The 18045-nt window shown below is 43.0% G+C and overlaps 1 protein-coding gene across 3 annotated transcripts in view; it reads right to left on the reverse strand.

Moving 5' to 3' along the window:
- Positions 1-1013: 1013 nt before the first annotated feature.
- Positions 1014-18045, reverse strand: part of ATP8B1 (ATPase phospholipid transporting 8B1) — a 107503-nt gene continuing 90471 nt past the window's right edge. For all 3 annotated transcript variants that reach the window (XM_053294666.1, XM_053294669.1, XM_053294667.1), the window contains 7 exons: positions 17340-17628; positions 16086-16309; positions 13759-13842; positions 11927-12172; positions 7972-8110; positions 6201-6331; positions 1014-3106 (listed from right to left, as the gene is read on the reverse strand). In XM_053294666.1, coding sequence (XP_053150641.1) covers positions 2879-3106; positions 6201-6331; positions 7972-8110; positions 11927-12172; positions 13759-13842; positions 16086-16309; positions 17340-17628 — 1341 coding nt within the window. In that variant the 3' untranslated portion in view covers positions 1014-2878. The remainder of the gene's footprint in view (positions 3107-6200; positions 6332-7971; positions 8111-11926; positions 12173-13758; positions 13843-16085; positions 16310-17339; positions 17629-18045) is intronic.

The following is an 18045-nucleotide window of genomic DNA, read 5'->3' on the forward strand; positions in this document are numbered from 1 at the left end:
AGAAACATTCAATTGTATAAGCACGTCTGATCTCAGGGCCACGTGTGTACCTCGGTACCTATGCAGAGCTCCTGCCTAAGAAGATTCAGATGAGAGGGACAGGACCACGAGCATATCGTCTCTCTTTGTACACTCACAGCTTCCCTCCTCGCTGAAGAAAATCAGGAAAGCAACATTGAGCATGCTGGAGTCTCCATGTTGAAATGATCCCATAGAGGAGTGGATCAGGATGAATGTCTAATACCCCCCCTCCCCTCTTATGAAACCAACCACAAAAAAGGAGACCCCACAAGAAACCAAAGCAGCAAGGTTTCTCTCTAGGTACAATCTGGAGCTTCAAACACCATAATCAAAACAAACATAAAAATGAATATGTATTAAAGCTACAAGTGACAAAGTACAAACGATTATCAAAACATGCATGTGATGAGCATTTACCAGGACTGCTCAGCTTTGGCCCTCCAGCTGTTTTTGGACTACAGCTCCCACCATCCCCAGACACAGTAGCCAATAGTCAGGGATGCTGGGAGTTGTAAGCCAACGTCTGCAGGAGGACCCCAGTTGAGCCGCCTTGATTTACACCCAGCATTTTCATACAATTGATAAGGTATCAAAATGAGTTATCTAGAAAAATCACTACATTAATGTTTTGACTTAGTCATTTGTAGCTTTAATATAGATTTATTTGCATGTTTGATTTGATTGTGGGTTGTTGTTTTTTAGTCTGTTTTCCGCATGGAAAGTACCCTTATGAGATTGCCTTGCTGTCCGTGTGGGCCCCCAACTACTTTGCAATGCCTGCACCAATATTTAGTACAGATGTTGTGCCACATAGTGACAATTGAATGGCATGGTTTGTGGTGTCATGCACCCTGATCCAAGATAGTGGCTGCACAGAAAGTAGGCAGATTCGTTATTACCAGAACTGTTTGTTTTAACTGAGGTTCTAAATTTGCTGTTTACCTTCAGCCATTCTTATGAAGAGCATTGTCCACTATATATGGAGATGCATATATCTGCAAAAACACTTTAATTAAATAACTATTCAGACTAGTGAAAACACCCCCCGCCATCAGTTAATTTTTTAAAAAAAATTAAGGTATATTCCATTGTTTTTAAACAAATTTGCACATTTTATAGTTCAGATACAAGTGAATGGAGCATCAATTTCAAGTTACACATTAAAACACTGCTATTGCACCCTCATTAGAAGCCTGAAACATACAGCTAACTACTTCCTCAACTTTTAATGAGATAAATCAAACTTTGAAAATGAAACACAGTGTTCTACCACTTACTGAAAAGAACAGCTGTAAACCTTCCCACATTAAATAATAATGAAGAAATGTACAATTGTCACACAGAAAATGAATTTATACATTGGACTACAAAGAAGGTAGAACTATATTGTGAATATTTAACGAGATGAATTGGTGGATGCTGAATGTTTTGAAATGTAAACCACTTATAGATCCCAGAGCAGAAAATCAAGAGAAAAGATATAACATGTTAAAATAAACATGATTCACAAAAATGCTGTATTTTTTTTACTATTAAAACATAGTGAAATATGTTCATCCTCATGATGAACTATCCTCTTGCTCAAATTTGTATTTTGAAATTTCCACCAAGTGAACAAATATTTTGTTCCGTTTGGGATGATTCAGACATGTCATCATTCCTGCACGGACAGACTCATTTCTATATACAAGACACATATAAAACGTATGCATATCATGCATAAAGAACCAAGATGTGCTATTTCATCAGATGTACATGTGGACAAAATGACAATTCACGTACTCTTCAAGCAGGAGGACTGAGTTACCTGCTTGAAGGCTATGCATTGTCCACACAATAACAATACCTAGATAAGAAATACCTAACATATGAATTGGCCCATGGCAAGGCAGCTGTTAAGCTGCCCAATACCTTGATAAAGAACAAACAGGAACCAACCCATCCCCATGAAATTATGGCAAAAATTAACCTCCATTCTCTTTTTCTCAGATTTGAAAAACATTTCATAAAGAGGCTTGGCTTTAAAAGCTGTGGTGTAAATCATGAGCCTAGAAAAATGCTACAGTCTTCCAAGCACTGCTATTGTACAATCGATTGTACAAATGTTCTGGCTTAAGAGATGCTTATTTTTAGTGGGATTTTCCCAGGAAAAGCCCATCACGATGAATGCATGTGGCAATCTAGCAGTGCTTCTTGGACCGATGCAAGTGTGTATAAAAGGAGACTAATCTGATTAGAAATGTAAAATATACTGACCTTTTCCACCCAAATCCCTGAAAATTATTAAAGTATGTTGCGTGGCCCAATATAACCTATGCTTAGTGAATTAGGCTCCTATTGTTTGCAAAGTAAAACAGTACAGTTAACTTAAAGGGGGGGGGGAGAAATGTCTTTGGTTACCTAAAATTGCCTTTATAGCTGAATAAATTAATGGAATGAAGTGGCATACACAATTGTTTTGTTTTGTTTCTAAATTGTTCATCTTTGGTGTTGAGGCATGAAACAGCTGAAATTTGATTTCATGATTGTAATAAACAGATTTAAAGTACCATTTTAGAAGAGAGAGAAAAAGCCTTACAAACTGGGCTTTGTTGTCCCTGGATTATTGCTATCCTTCAATTTCACATTAAACAAATATTTACACAGGATCAAGGTTTAAAAACACCACTTGGTTCTTCAGTTCAACTGTCCCAAACCAAGTAGCATGAAAACAAAAATTAGACTGTCTTCATAACCTTGCATATATATATATATATTTTTTTTTTTAAAAAAAATCCTGAGTCTCTTCATAAAAAAATAAAAACTTTGTGCAATTTTTTATAAAAAAACACACACTTCCAGTGAGATGCTGAAGTCATCAGCTGGCTTCTTCAGCTTGTCTAACTTCTGCCAAATTGTTGTCAAGTACTGCAGTTAATGATGCTCGCTTTCTACGAATGATCCGCCCAGAAGCAATGAGGTCAGCGTAGCCTCGCTGATGGGAGAAGGCATAAGCAGATCGACGGCCTGTTACCCCACGACGGAAAACGCTTTGCCTCCGCTTCCACTGTTCTTCAGCCTTGTATTTCTTGCGATTCTTCTGAACCTTTAAATGGGAAAGTTGTATAAGAGACTAAGTTAAAAGGAAGAAACAGACTCATTTTCTCTCCCTGCTTCCATTCTGCATGTGAGTGGAAAAGGCTAAAAACTTCCTTTTTTGGCTTTGAATAAATGAGTGTTCCCACTGCATCCAAACCCAGGAAATCATGTTTTATTTTAACTGTGATTATATTATATTTTATTTTTTATTTATCTATCAAATGCGTACACCGCCCCAAACCTTCGTCTCTGGGTGGTTAACAATAGCATAAAACAAATTAAAAACATATACAAAAACTAAAAACAATTTAACAATGTAAAAATAAACCAGAAATTAAAACCAAAAAATTTAGGGAGCTGAGAAAGCTTGGGTGAAAAGATGGGTTTTCAAGTGTTTTTTGAAAATTGCCAGAGTGGGGGAGGATCGTATCTCAGCAGGGAGCGCATTCCACAATCTCGGGGCAGCGACTGAGAAGGCCCGTCTCTGCACTTTGTATTTTGTCCGGAAACCTATTGGCAGCCAGTGTAGCTCCATCAGTAGAGGAGTAATGTGGTCTCTGAGATGACCCAGAGACCAACCTGGCTGCCACATTCTGAACCAGCTGAAGTTTCTGGACTACATACAAAGGCAGCCCCACATAGATCGCATTACAGAAGTCAAGTCTGGAGGTTACCAACAGATGTACCACTGTTTTGAGGTTGTTGATCTCGAGAAACGGGCGCAGCTGGCGTATCAGCCAGAGCTGATATAAAGCACCCCTGGTCACCGCCTCAACCTGAGAAATGAGGGAGAGGTGTGAATCCAGAAGTACTCCCAGACTGTGAACCTGTTCCTTTTGGGGAAGTGTGACCCCATCTAGAACAGATAGATCAAAATTGTCTCTTGAGTTCTGACCCCACACAATAAGTACCTCCATCTTATCTGGATTCAGCTTCAGTTTATTCTCCCTCATCCAGCCCATTACTGCTTCCAGGCAGGCATTTAGGGAGGATATGCCAACTCCTAAAGAAGTTGACATGGAGAAGTAGATCTGGGTGTCATCAGTGTACTGGTAACACCCAGCTCCAAATCCCCTGATGATCTCTCCCAGCGGTTTCATGTAGATGTTAACTGTATGCCACTGAATACTGGTTGCTGGAAAGTAATAGAGAAAGAAGGCTACTGCCTTCTTGTTTGGAGGCATCTGGTTGGACCAACAAAAGGAAAGACTTTTCTACACAACACATAGTTGTATGGACTTGGTTGGCCTGGTGGATGATCTCCAATTGGCTACTGACAGAAGGAGTGTGGCTGCTGATCTTTTTGGATCTTTCGGCGGCTTTTGAAATAATCGACCATGGCATCCTTCTGGATTGCCTGAGGGAGGTGGGATTAGGTGGCACTGTTTACAGTGGTTCTGTTTCTACCTCTTAGGTAAATTCCAGATAGTGTCACTTGAAGGTGGCTGTTCTGCAAAGCAAGAATTACTGTATGGAGTTCCACTAGGCTCCATACTGTCTCCAATGCTCTAACATCTACATGAACTGCTGGGAGAGATCATCAGGAGATTTTATGCAGGGTGATATCAATATGCTGATGACACCCAAATCTATTTCTCCCTATCAGCTTCATCAGGAAATGGCATAACTTCCCTAAATGCCTGCCTGGAGGCAGTAATGGGCTGGATGAGGGATAACAAACTGAAGCTGAATCCAAATAAGACTGAGGTACTGACTGCGGGGGGTCAAGACCCAAGAGATAGTTTAGATCTGCCTGTTCTAGATAGGTTAACACTCCCCCTGAAAGATCAGGTATGTAGCTTGGGAGTGTTCCTGGATCCAAAACTCTCTGGTTTCTCAGGCTGAGGCAGTTGCCGGGAACACTTTTTATCAGCTTCGGCTGATACATCAGCTATGCCCATTTCTGGAGGTAAATGACCTTAAAACAGTAGTGCATATGTTGGTAATTTCCAAGCTTGACTACTGTAATGGATTCTACGTGGGGATGCCTTTATACATAGTCCGGAAACTATAAGTAGTACAGAATGCGGCAGCCAGGCTGGTCTCTGGGACAACTTGAAGGGACCACACAACACTAATTCTGAAAGAACTGCACTGGCTGCCCATATGTTTCCAAGCAAAATACAAAGTACTGGTTATTACCTATAAAGCCCTTAACAGCTTAGGTCCAGGGTACTTAAGAGAGCGCCTTCTTTGTCATGAACCCAGCCACCTATTAAGTTCATCTGGGGAGGTCCAGTTACGGTGGTCGCTGGCTTATCTGGTGGCGACTCAGGGTCAGGCCTTCTCTGTGGCTGCCCCAGGGCTTTGGAATGCACTCCCTATCAAAATAAGATCTTCTCCATCTCTGACTCCTTTTAAAAAGACTCTTGACAACCTGTTTTCTCAGGCTTTTAATTAAAAATAATTTTAAACTGTTTACTTACCTTGTGAAATTGTTTAAATTGTTTTACTCTGTGAAAGTGTTTTAATTTATTTTCATATTGTAATTTGGATTATGTGCACCACCTAGATAGACAGACAGACAGCCACCAGCCTAGATGACAAATTCATGGAGAACAGGTCTATCAATGGTTACTCATTTCAGGGCTATAGGCCACCTATAGGCCACCTCCAGCCTCAGGGACAAGTTGCCTCTACATATCAGTAGCAGGGGAGCAACAGCAGAAATGAGGGCATGCCCTCAACTCTTGCCTGTGGCTTCACAGAGGCAGCTTGTGGGCCACTGTGTGAAACAGGATGCTAGACTAGATACACCGTGGACCTGATCCAGCAGGGCTATTCTTATGTTGCCTCCTCTTCCCAAGGAAGGGAGGCAATTTACAAGTCCCATTTTCAGGTATTTTGGTTTAAACACAGAGTTTAATGAAACAGCAAATAAGGATACCAGCTAACTAGGTTAATGACTCACCAGTTTTGTAGTATAGGTTTTTACAAGTAACATTTGACTTCATCAGATACTTGGGGCCAGACTGACAGCCTATGAAAGCTCACACCACAAGAAGCCAGGTTTTTTGCTGTTACAGAACAGCACAACTTCTCTTCTGTAAACCTGACACTACGTTTTACTAATCTATTCTGGAACTCGTTTTTCTACTTGCCTTATCGCTTTCTGAAGGCCAAATCGATATGGTCAAGAAACGGAGCGCGACCACAGGCAGCAAGCAAAAAGCAACCGATAAAATTATTGTCAGCCAGATATACGGCTGTCGGAGGGCATTTGGAGCAGTACCTGGAGAGGAGGAAAAACAAATGCTACAGTTGTGGTGTTCTCTCACGCCAACTGTTCCACGAAGAAACCAAATACACTTGTAATTCACAGTGACTGTTGTCAAGAATTACTGGCTAAGCCAGCTGTTGGGTTTGCATTTTGAAAAGCAGTCTGAAGAAAACCCTCCTCAGCGAAACAGTTTTCTTTTTCAGTTAAAAACATGCTTTTGTGTGCCCAACATTCATGGTACTAGTATAAATACTGTACATTCATTCCTTATACTGAATCTCTTTAGCCCAATACTGGCCGCAGCTCTCAGTGGCAAAGCATCTGCTTTGAACACAGAAGGTCCCAGTTCCAATCCCTGCATCTCCAGATAGGGCTGGGGAAAACCCCTTCCCACAACTTTGGAAAAGCTGCTGCCAGTCAGTGTAGACAATAGTAAGCGAGATGGCTCAATGGTCTGACTCGGTATAAGGCGGCTTCCCATGGTCCCATCTACTCTCCAAGTAGCTCTCCAAGATCCTAGACAGAGATTTTTCCCAGCACCTGAAATATTTAACTTGAGATGTTGGTGGAGACTGAACCTTAGGCAAGCACAGCATGTGGAACATAGGAAGCTGTCTTCTGCCAAGTCAGGCCATCGGTCCATCTAGCTCAGTACTGTCGACACAGACTGGCAGCAGCTTCTCCAAGGTTGCAGGCAGGAGCCCCTCTCTGCCTTATCTTGGAGATGGCAGGGCGGGAACTTGGAACCTTCCACATGCAAGCATGCAAAGGAGAGCTGGTCTTGTGGGAGCAAGCATGAACTGTCCCCTTGCTAAGCAAAGTCCACCCTGGGTTGCATTTGAATGGGAGACTACATGTGTGCGCACTGTAAGAGACTCCCCTTACGAGATGGGGCCGCTCTGGGAAGAACACCTGCTTGCTTGCATACAGAAGGTCCCAAGTCCCCTCTCTGACATCTCCAAGATAGGGCTGAGGGAGACTTCTGCCTGCAACTTTGGAGAAGCCACTGTCAGTCTGTGTAGACAATACTGAGCTAGATGGACCAGTGGTCTGACTTAGTATATGGCAGCTTCTTATGTTCCTGTGTGTTCTACCACTAAGCTCCAGCCTCTTCCCACCTTTTCTTGTCCTGCTACAATTTCTATATAGTTGACCAAGAGGGCTCCTCTTGATACCTTCAGCTGCTGACATCCTGACTAGCAAAGCACTGACGCTTTTCAAAAAGTTCAGCTATTTTAGCTCCACCAATGGCTCAGCAGTGGGGGCAGATTTTGGCGGCTTCCCCTTCCACAGGAAGCACCCTGTACCACCTAAAAATATGTCCCTAAGGGTTGCAGAGACCTATTTTTGGGTGACAAAGAGGGCTTCTGGGGAAGAGGGAGGTTGTTGAACCCCACCACACACACACACAGAGCAGTGTTAGTCTAGAAGTCTTCAGAAGCACTGGTGCCAAGTTAAAATCCTTGTTCAGCCATGAAACACTGGGCGAGTCCGGGCCAGTTGCTTATCTCTCAGCCTGACCTACCTCACAGGGTTGTTGTGAGGATAAAGATAACCATGTACACCACTCTGGGCTCCTCGGAGGAAAAGTGGGATATAAATGTAGTAATAGTAAATAAATAGTTTTTAAAAATAGATAAATTGGTACTAACCTGTAAACTGAAAAAAAGCTGGAAAGAGGACATGTATCCCAGCACTGTGTAGGTCAAACATTATACCAAAATACAGTGCAATACTCCCAAATATTGAGAAAGCATTAACGAAGGTCCAGTAAGATGTATCCAGGCCAATCTACAAGCAAAACCAGACAGCCAGGTTATAAAGTGATCAGATCTAGACATATTTGGTAGAAGGGCTCAAAAGGGAAAGAGGGAGAGGTTACAAGGGCATAGGTATGGGATAGAAGGGATTCCCTACTTAGTAAGGGGTCAGAAGGAGATTTGACAGCAATCTCTGAGGCCTGTTTCCTCTTCAGGTCAACCAAGTCAGACACTGCAGCAGGGGCGGCTCTCTCATGAGGCAAGGCAAGGCAGTCACCTCAGGTGGCAGATTACTGGAATGCCAGCAGGACGGCATGATGCCCCCGCTGCTGCCATCAAAGCAGCTCTTTGGGACCAATCTGGCCCCTGCAAGCTGTTCAAGGAGCACCTCTTCTCATATCACACTCCTTGCAATGCTAGTAAGAAGTATATTAGAGATTGAAGAGGGGGCTGCGAACAACAATCTTCTCTCTCCATTTGCAACACCCACAAAGTTTAGTTTTAAAGGGGGCTTGCCCCCACCCAAGTTATGGGGCAAGGTAGCATTTGGTTCCTTGCCTCAGCAGCTGCAGCACCACCTTGGGCCTATCTTGTACTGCAGCAAACAGGCCAGGAAGCCCTCACTTGACCCTACTTTCCAAAGACAGGACAGCTTCCGTGCCTCTGCTCACCTCCCTCTTCCCGACAACACTCAGCCTTTCCAACCTGAACTACACTTCTGCAGCTCCCCTCCTGCCTTAGGCCTTGCTTCAAAGGGCTGAGACTTTGTGCATACTTAGAAGACAGCATGAACAACCGTGGAAACATCTAAGGCAAGAGTGTCAAACTCAATCAGGTGATGGGCCCAATTCAATTCTGATGCACTCCTGGGGGAGGGCACAGATAGCTTCATGCTGCCTTCCATCGCTTTGCGCCTGCCTTGCACCACCTTCTGTCTTCCTCCTCCCACTCTCTTCCATGGGCGTATCTAGGGTGGGGCAGGCAGGGCACGTGCCCTGGGCACCACTTGAAGGGGTAGTGCCATTTTTTTTAAATTAAAAAATTAAGAAAATGGCCAAAAACAAGATGGCCACTGCACTTGCTCAAATGGCCTCTGTGAGGCCCCAGGCCAGGCCTTGCAGAGGCCATTTGAGCATGCATGGTGGCCATTTTGTTTTCAGCGACCATTTTTTAAATAGAAAAAACTATTTTAAAAAATGGCCACCGCACATGATCAAATGGTCCCTGTGAGGCCCTAGAGGCCAGTGGGGGGAGGAGGAACCTTTGCAGACCCTCCCCACAGCCTTTAGGAAGCCCCTCAAAGGGGCTACAGGTATATTAAAAAAATTTAATATAATATAAGTCACTGTACACATATTGTTTGGCACTATGTATATGAAATCAGGGCTTGTGAATACTGAGCTGAAGCTTATGAGCTAGGAATGTATTCATTTGCTCTTACTTTGCTTCTTGTGATAAGTAAGTTAAATATGATGTCTTAATATGGCTATTAATGGTGAATTTGTCTTTGAATCAGTGTGAAATCCTTAGTATTAAGGCCCACTGGGAGTTTCTTGCTCTCTTTCTCTCATTTTAACTGTCTTTCTGAAATACTAGAATATATTCTAAGCAGTGACACAGTTTACTCTGCATATCCTTTAATTATTTTCAGAGTATCTGGGAAAAGCCAATTTCTCCATTTATTTTTAAAGCTTATGTAATAGTGATGCTACAATGCATAGTAGAGAATTAGACAGGCACTTCTGTTTTGTTTTCCAAGTACACCTCCACATAGTATTTGGGTATTTCATGAGGCCTAGCATACTGAAATTTGTAGTTTTCCAGCATTATTTGGTCTGGCTATGTACTCTGCTAAATAGTTTTTGAAATATTAAAAGATTAATGAACTTGACTTGTATTTTTGAGCTGATATGATGGTAAAGTTATCTGAAAGATGGGTGTCAGATGTTTGGACAGGGGGTGCAATTTCAGTGCTTGCCCTAGGCACTCTTTTCCCTAGATATGCCTCTGCTTCCTTCCTTTCTTCCTCCCTCACTCTGCCACTTAAATTAACTGAATGCACTACTTTTACACCAGAATATACACAGGGGAAAATGTAAATAGTCTTTTGGTAATTTTTTAAAAGCAATTCCCAATGACCTACAGAGACCATATTTTGCATACACAATCCTGCCACTTAAATTAGCTGAATGTGCTACTTTTTATACTAGGATATGCGGGGGGGTGTGTGTGAACAAAATACATTTTTAAATATTTTTACAAGTAATTCTGAACACATCCATCATATGATTAACAACCTTATCGTTATTATTCTCAGATTTTTAACATTCAGCAATCAGATCAATATTTCCAAATTAGCATCATGAAAAGAAGAATTCCCCTATCTCCCTCTCCCCCTCCCTCCGTCATCTTCCTCCTCCTCCCTCTATCTCCCCCTCTTCCGGGTGAGTATGTCCTGCACTGAAAAGCCTGCCACAAGCGGGGAGGAGAGTGACAGCAGCAGAGAAGGAAGCAAGCAACTCATAGCTTCTGCTGTGGTTCACGGGTGGGGGGCGGGGATCTGGGAGCGGATTCTGCCAATGCCAGCAGAAGAAGGAGCAAGCCTGCTGGTCAGCAAGCAAGCAAGAAGATATGCCATCTCTTTGACAGACAGTGTGGCAGGGGGAGAAAAGAGGTGGTGGCAGGGGCTTGTCCTAGCTTCATGCAGATTGGTCTGTTGAGCTCCGGGGCCTGATCCAGCCTGTGGGCCAACAGTCTGACGCCCTGGATCCAAGGCCTTCAAGCACCCTTGAAATTTCCTAGATGCCTCGTTTCAAGGAAGGGTAACACAAGTTTCCTTCTGCAGATTTGTTGGTTCTATTGCAGGGGCTGCAATGGGTAAGATGGTCAATGAGAGAGAGTGGACAAAGATCAAGGATAGAAGGAGAGTTGTTACAGCACAGAACTATGGCACTCTCTCTCAGCCCTCCTAATCCCTGGATTAGGTCTTGTTGCATCAGCATAATATAGTGGAGAATTCAAATCAACCCCTTATTTTGCAGAGAAACCCCAGTCTGATGTGAACAGAGCTCACAGGGGAGATCTGGACACAATTACTTAAGGGCTAAACAATTAAAGGTTTATTTTAATGGAGTTACAGCCACCCAATGGTGCAGTGGGGAAGTAACTTGCCTAGGGAGCAAGAGGTTGCTGGTTCAAATCCCTGCTGGTATATTTCGCAGACTATGGGAAACACCTATATCAAACAGCAGTGATATAGGAAAGTGCTGAAAGGCATCATCTCAGACTGTGCGGGAGATAGTGATGGTAAACCCGTCCTGTATTCTACTAGAGAAAACCACATGGCTCTGCAGTTGCCAGGAGTCGACACCGACTCGACAGCACAACTTTACCTTCACAAACTTAGAACAGAAAGCTTGCACCCCGTACTAGCTACCTCATGGTGGAAGGAAGAAGATAAGAGCAGAGAACAAAGAAGAAGGAGTGTCCTAGGAGTATCAGTCTACCCATTAAGAAAGAAAGACTGTTCTAAGTCTTTAAGTCTAAGTATCTCTGTTCTAAGTGAATAGAAAGAACAAGGGGGCAGTCCTACACTCTCTGCCTATTGCTAGTATCCCTAATGATCAATAGGAGTTATAAATGCTGAGAGCTGATGCTTACAGAGTCACATCTCGAATATAGTCATAAAGCCTATCCAAAGTCAAGAATTGGCAGAACTTTCAGTTTTTCCCTTTCCTCCTCTTAGTCTAGTCATGCAGCACCATCACACAACGTCAACAAGCCTACCCATCTCAAAAGGCGTACTTTGGGAATTGCAAACCAAGATTCTGAAGACTAATCTACTTGCCTGGAAATTGACGGCAATTATGAGGGAAGAGGCTGCTGTGACAGCGAATGACTGGTAATCTGAAGGCGCTTCTCCATCTTGACCCATGGTTTGTAGATAAGCACCATATGGTATGAAGAAAATAATCAGCGATGTTATAACACCATGTAGGAGGCTTATGAAGAATTTCTTGTAGTTAAAAAGTAAGTCTTTCTGTCCTGACAGGTACAAGGCAGGGAACCGCAGGCTTAGTTTGTCACTCACATCCTGAATTAAAGGAGTTATTGCATTATTACCTAGCAATGTTATCACACAAAGTACTGTGCAATGTTATGCATCTCCATAACAACCTTGCAACGTTGACCACTAATCCTATTCTGCAGATGGGAAAGCTCTCAGAACAGAAAGGTGGGCGGTAGGCAAACAAAATGAGTTACCTGCAAGTGTCTGCAGGCATTTAAGAACAGAAAGTGATCCCAGGGCTTATTGTTCTGCTTTGGCCCAGTGGAAGGTTACGCCCAGTTTCCATTCTGTCTGATAAAGGTGCTGGGTTTACTTGAAGCCTTGTGTACACACACACCCCCACACACACACCCATGGAATAAAAAAGACTCACTGTAGCTCAGAAATACTAAAATGGGCCTCTAGCACACAACTGCCAGATTATGACCCAATTCATATTCTTAGGGTGGAGTTGCCACCACATCCCCCATCCCACATGCAGTCAGCTTCCACATTCCACCAGTGGCAAGTAAACATGCTGTCACTCCTTCTGGTGTGTTGCCTGTGGGAGGAGAGCTGGTCTTGTGGTAGCAAGCATGACTTGTCCCCTTAGCTAAGCAGGGTCTGCCCTGGTTGCATATGAATGGGAGACTAGAAGTGTGAGCACTGTAAGATATTCCCCTCAGGGGATGGAGCCACTCTGGGAAGAGCATCTAAGCTCCAAGTTCCTTCCCTGGCTTCTCCAAGATAGGGCTGAGAGAGATTCCTGCCTGCAACCTTGGAGAAACCACTGCCAGTCTGACAATACTGAGCTAGATGGACCAATGGTCTGACTCGGTATATGGCAGCTTCCTATGTTCCTGTGTTCCTAAATCTTGTTGAATTCAGCCTCCACATAGCTGTTGGTAACTTAACAGATTTATGATCAGGGCAACAAACAGGGCTCTTAACACAATCCTGCTCCAGGTTTCTCCTACTCCAAGGGAAGAGGGGGAAAGGTTGTACTTAGGGAAGAGAAGAAGTTGGGTTGCACTTGGGAACACAGGAAGCTGCCTTATATGGAATCAGATCCTTGCTCCATTAGTTCAGTATTGTCTACATTGACTGGCAGCAGCTCTCCAAGGTTTCAGGCAGGTGTCTCTCCTAGACCTTCCTGGAGATGCCAGAGAATGAATCTGGGATGTTCTGTCTTTAAGCATGCAGATGCTCTTCCACTAAGCTATGACCCCCCATTCCCTAAGTGGAATATTTTACAGTGCTCATATGTAGTCTCATCCAAATGCAAACCAAGGTGAACCCTGCTTAGCAAAACAGACAATTAATGCTTCTACCACAAGATCAGCTCTCTTCCCCAAACTGTGCACAGTTAACTCATTGTGCCTGAACACAACATACAGGAGCACCCAGGAGCATCAGCAAGTCCAACAGAGAGGCACCACTAATGGGAGAAGTCACCCAACCTGCATTTCCCCACAATATCAGTACAGTGTGCAAACAGATCATAGGAAAGTGGTTTTGTGGCAGAATGGGGACCATTGGCACACACAGGATTCAAGGTCAATGTTTCCATGGCAACTAGAAGCTTCAATAGTTTTGAAGAAATAATACATTTGTCTGAATTCATGGAATACCTGGTCAAGCAGGCCAACAAGAAGAACTGGAAGGCTGGAGTACAATACATTGTAGAGTGTGATAAACCAATCTTCATAGGCCGTCTGCAATTTAAAAGAAGTTCTTGTTTTCATCAAAACAAGGAGAGAATTCAGTAGACCAGGGGCTCTCATGCTCAGGTCCCCACATGTCCTTTGACTACAGTTCCCAGCATCCCCAGCCTTAATAACCTTTGGACTAGCGCCATAGTGGGTGAAGATGTTGCGAGCTGTAGGCACAGAACAGCTGGGGACTCAAGGGAGGGGGAACGAACTACAACAGTTAACAACAAGATAAAAACCAATTCAATAAACATAAAGAAAGAATAAATACAGCTAAAAATTTAAGGGCAAGCAACAGCTCATTGGCCAAAAGCCTGAATAATTAAAACAAACCTCTTGCTGCTGAGCGTTAATTCTTGTTAAATAAAATCTTCGACTTAACCTCTGAAGAAGTGAGGCTATTCTGTTGGGAAGACTACCGGTTGGGGCAGCCCATGGTATTGCCAAATGCTGCCTTGCCCCTTTCAAAACAGTCTTCTTTAAAAACAGATCCTTGCTCCTTTTGAAATGTTGAGGAGTGTGAGGAGAAACATTTGAAACCCTCACTCAGAGTATGCTCTGGTGGTAAAGAAGTTCAGCCCAAGAGATTATCTGGAAACATCAGGCTGATGTCTCAAAAAACAAAAAACAAATAAAGATTAAGAAGCTAAAACATCATACTAAAAGAGCCATTGAACACCACCACAAACAGGTGCTAGCCTTCAACAACTGAACAGTCCTGAATCTTAATTAGGGATGTGCGAACTGGTTCATGGTTTGGGTAAGAACCGACCCCAACCCACCCGGTCCAGCCAGACCAAACCAAACCCCACCCCCCGCCTCAGTTCATGAATTTTTTAAAAAAATTAAATTATTTTCTTTACCTGTAGCCCCTTCAAGGGGCTTCCTAAAGGCCGCGGCGGGGAGGGGGCTGCAAAGGTTCCCCCTCCCCCTGCCAGCCTCCTATCTCACCCCCACAGCCCATCCCAGGCTGATTTTTGGCCTGTTCGGGCCTATAAAGATCGGCACAGTGGCCATTTTGGAGGCCGCCACGCACGCTCAAATGGCCTCTGTGAGGCCTGGCAAGGCCTAGGGTCTCGCAGGGACCATTTGAGCATGCACGGTGGCCATTTTTTTAAATTAAAAAAAATTTTTTAATGGCCGCCAAAAACATAAACGACCAGTTGACCATTAGTTGGCTTTTCCTTTTCACCAAAATACAACATATTATGTATTTTTACAGTTTTGGTGGCAAAATCAAGTATTCTATAGCTTTTATATCCTGGTGCATGGCCAGCTAATATCCTTTCCTCACACCTGCAGTTGAATTTGGTTCTTTTAGACTTTGGCACATAGACATATGTGCTTTGGAGCCAAAAACTCTAATATGCTCCATATTAGGCATTTTTTCCATGCCACAATTCAAATGGGGTTGTATTTATAACTTTAGTAGGCAGTCTGTTTTGTAGATAAGTAGAAGTCATAATTGTCCTGCATCCAGCAGCATGCATTTGGCCATTTCTACTAAAGACCAATTCTTTCTTTCTGCAACACTGGTTTTTTGTTGTTGTTCTGGAGTATATGGCATTGTCATCTGATGTTCAATGCCATCCTTTTTCAGATATTCAGTTCTCATTTTCTGTAGATTTCCCTTCACTGTCCAATTGCAAAATTTGAAGCTTCCTTCCAATCTTATTGCAAACTTCTGCAACTTTCTCCCTCAATTTTTCAAGTACTTGGCTTTTTTCACTAATCAAGTAAGTAATTGCATATCTTGAATAATCATCTATGAAACCAAACAAATACTTGTTTCCCCCGATGAATTGTTTTTCATTGGCCCACAAATATCATAGCTCAAGTACTTGTCTCTCCCTCTCTCTATGTTGAAGAAAAATGGATTTAGTTCTTTTTGCCCTTACACAGCATGTACATTTGGACTGTACATTACAGTGTCTTTAGGCCTCTGGCTAGATCCTTCTTTTCCAGTTGATGTATTGCATTTGGATCTCTGTGACCCATTCTTCTCTACCAAAAATTCAAGCATTTTTAATGTGATACAGGTCCTTCAAATGCATGGTACAGATAGGAAGTATACTTCTGTACCTGCATGTACAGATCTGTACCTGTGTATACCGTGCACTCGTATGGGTGTTGAACATAATATGTGAATGGGCCTAGTGTTTAGGCAGGTTCATGTAGATGGAGATTGTTCTTAATTAGAACATTGAAAAATGAGAGCAAACATTCAATACACTTTTCTTTCTTACCTGGGCAGAATAGCCATTGAAGAAGGAATACCAAAAGTGAACTAATGTAAATGCAAAGTTTTTGTAGAAGAAGTATCGAAGGAACTTGCACATCCGTATGTATGACCACCGGCCATGAACAAGTAGCAACCTTTGGAGGTATCTGAATTGGCCAAAAGAATAGTCACTGGACATGACCGCTTGCATCCCTTCTTGTCCACTTATTCCAACACCAATATGGGCAGCTAGAAGAACAACAAAAACCACACACTGGACAGTTAGCTTCTTTCAAAAAGCTCTGTGGAACAAGTTAACATTCACATGACAGAGCAACTACAAGTATGTTTTCTATATGATCCGTCTATATTCTTTTAGAGATCGTTTCTATATTTTCCCTGCTGGACACAATGTTTGTTTCCATTTTCTCTCTAAATGGAGGAAATTTCATCCTTTGTTTCCTACTTTCCTAGTATTAAATTCCCACTTTAAGTAAACTGTGTAACTGAAAGGCAAACTTGGAATTCTCAAAAACAGCAGTGGTAGGGGGAAGCAGGTCTAGAATACGAGGAATAGCAAGTAGGTGGGCAAATTGAGGCAAGTAAAGAATTTTGAAAATAAACGTATTACAAAATGCAAATTGAGATGGGGGGCTGTCCAAATGTGCTTGGATACACTTTATTTATATATTTATAACCCACTCTTCCTCTTGAGGAGCCCAAAGAGGTGTACATACCGGGGCGTAAAAAGGCTGGAGTGGGCCCAGAGACAAAATTTTAAAATGGGCCCCTCGCTGATACACACACACACACACTTCACATGTGACTTGCCTCTGGGGGGCCCCTTGAGGTGTGGGGGCCCCCAGGCAGCCGCCTCCCCTTGCCTAATAGTAATTATGCCCCTGTGTATATGGTTATGTCAACAACCCTGTAAAGGAGGTTAGGCTGAGAGATAAGTGACTGGCCCAGAGTCACCTAGTGAATTTAAGCAAAAATTTGAACTTGGGTCCTAGTGCAACACTCTAACCACACCACCACATTGGCTTCTCATTTTGTGGTAAGATAAATGCAAATGCATGTAAGGCAAAGCCTCTTCCTGTCCTCTCCCAATTCTGCACCGGCACCCCAAATTCCATTATTTGTAAAAATAATTCCATTATTTATTATTTACAAGGCAGCTTCATACGTTCTTACCAGCAGCAATGGTTAAATGTGGCAACGCTACCACCAATTCACCGTAACATCCCAAGAAGAGGAGGGATTTGATTCATGAACTCACTTTTAATCATATTCACATCATTGGCACCATCTCCAATGGCTAAAGTTATGGCTTTCTTGTATTTCTTCACCAGCTCAACCACCATGGCTTTCTGCTTGGGAGTTACTCGGCAACAGATCACTGCACTACACTCGCAAGCTAGATCCACAAAGTTTCGCTGTTGCTGCTCCTTGTTCACCTCGGCTCTCCTTTTAGTCTGAAGCTGCTTCTGTTTTTCTTCTGCCGTTTTTGGAAATTTCAGCTTCAGGAATTTCTTCTTCTTCTTCTTCTTCTCCAAGAGAATTTCATTCTGTAAAAGAAGATTCAAAACACTCAATATCTGACAACAGAGCAGGTTTGCTCTTCTGTTTGTGAAGACGAGAAATCAAGACATCAAAAAGTCAAATATCATCAACAACACATTGATTCATTCTTGCAAGAGGTTTCACTTCAGAAGTTTCTAGGGCAGGCCTGATCATCTCTGGCCCCATAGCTGTTTTTGGACTACAACTCCTATAATTCCCAGCTACAGTGGCCAATAGCCAGGGATTATGGGAGTTGCAGGCCCACATCTGCAGGATGGCCAAAGTTGAGCAGGCCTGTATCTAGGGGGTCTATGAACATCTATGTGGATCAGGACAATAGTCTACATAGATATTTATGAGCCTTCGACAACAGTGTCCAGCTGTTCAGATGCATCCTCTGGCAAGGAGCTATCATTCTTCTA

Source organism: Hemicordylus capensis, chromosome 2, assembly GCF_027244095.1.
Source record: "Hemicordylus capensis ecotype Gifberg chromosome 2, rHemCap1.1.pri, whole genome shotgun sequence".
NCBI lineage: Eukaryota > Metazoa > Chordata > Lepidosauria > Squamata > Cordylidae > Hemicordylus > Hemicordylus capensis.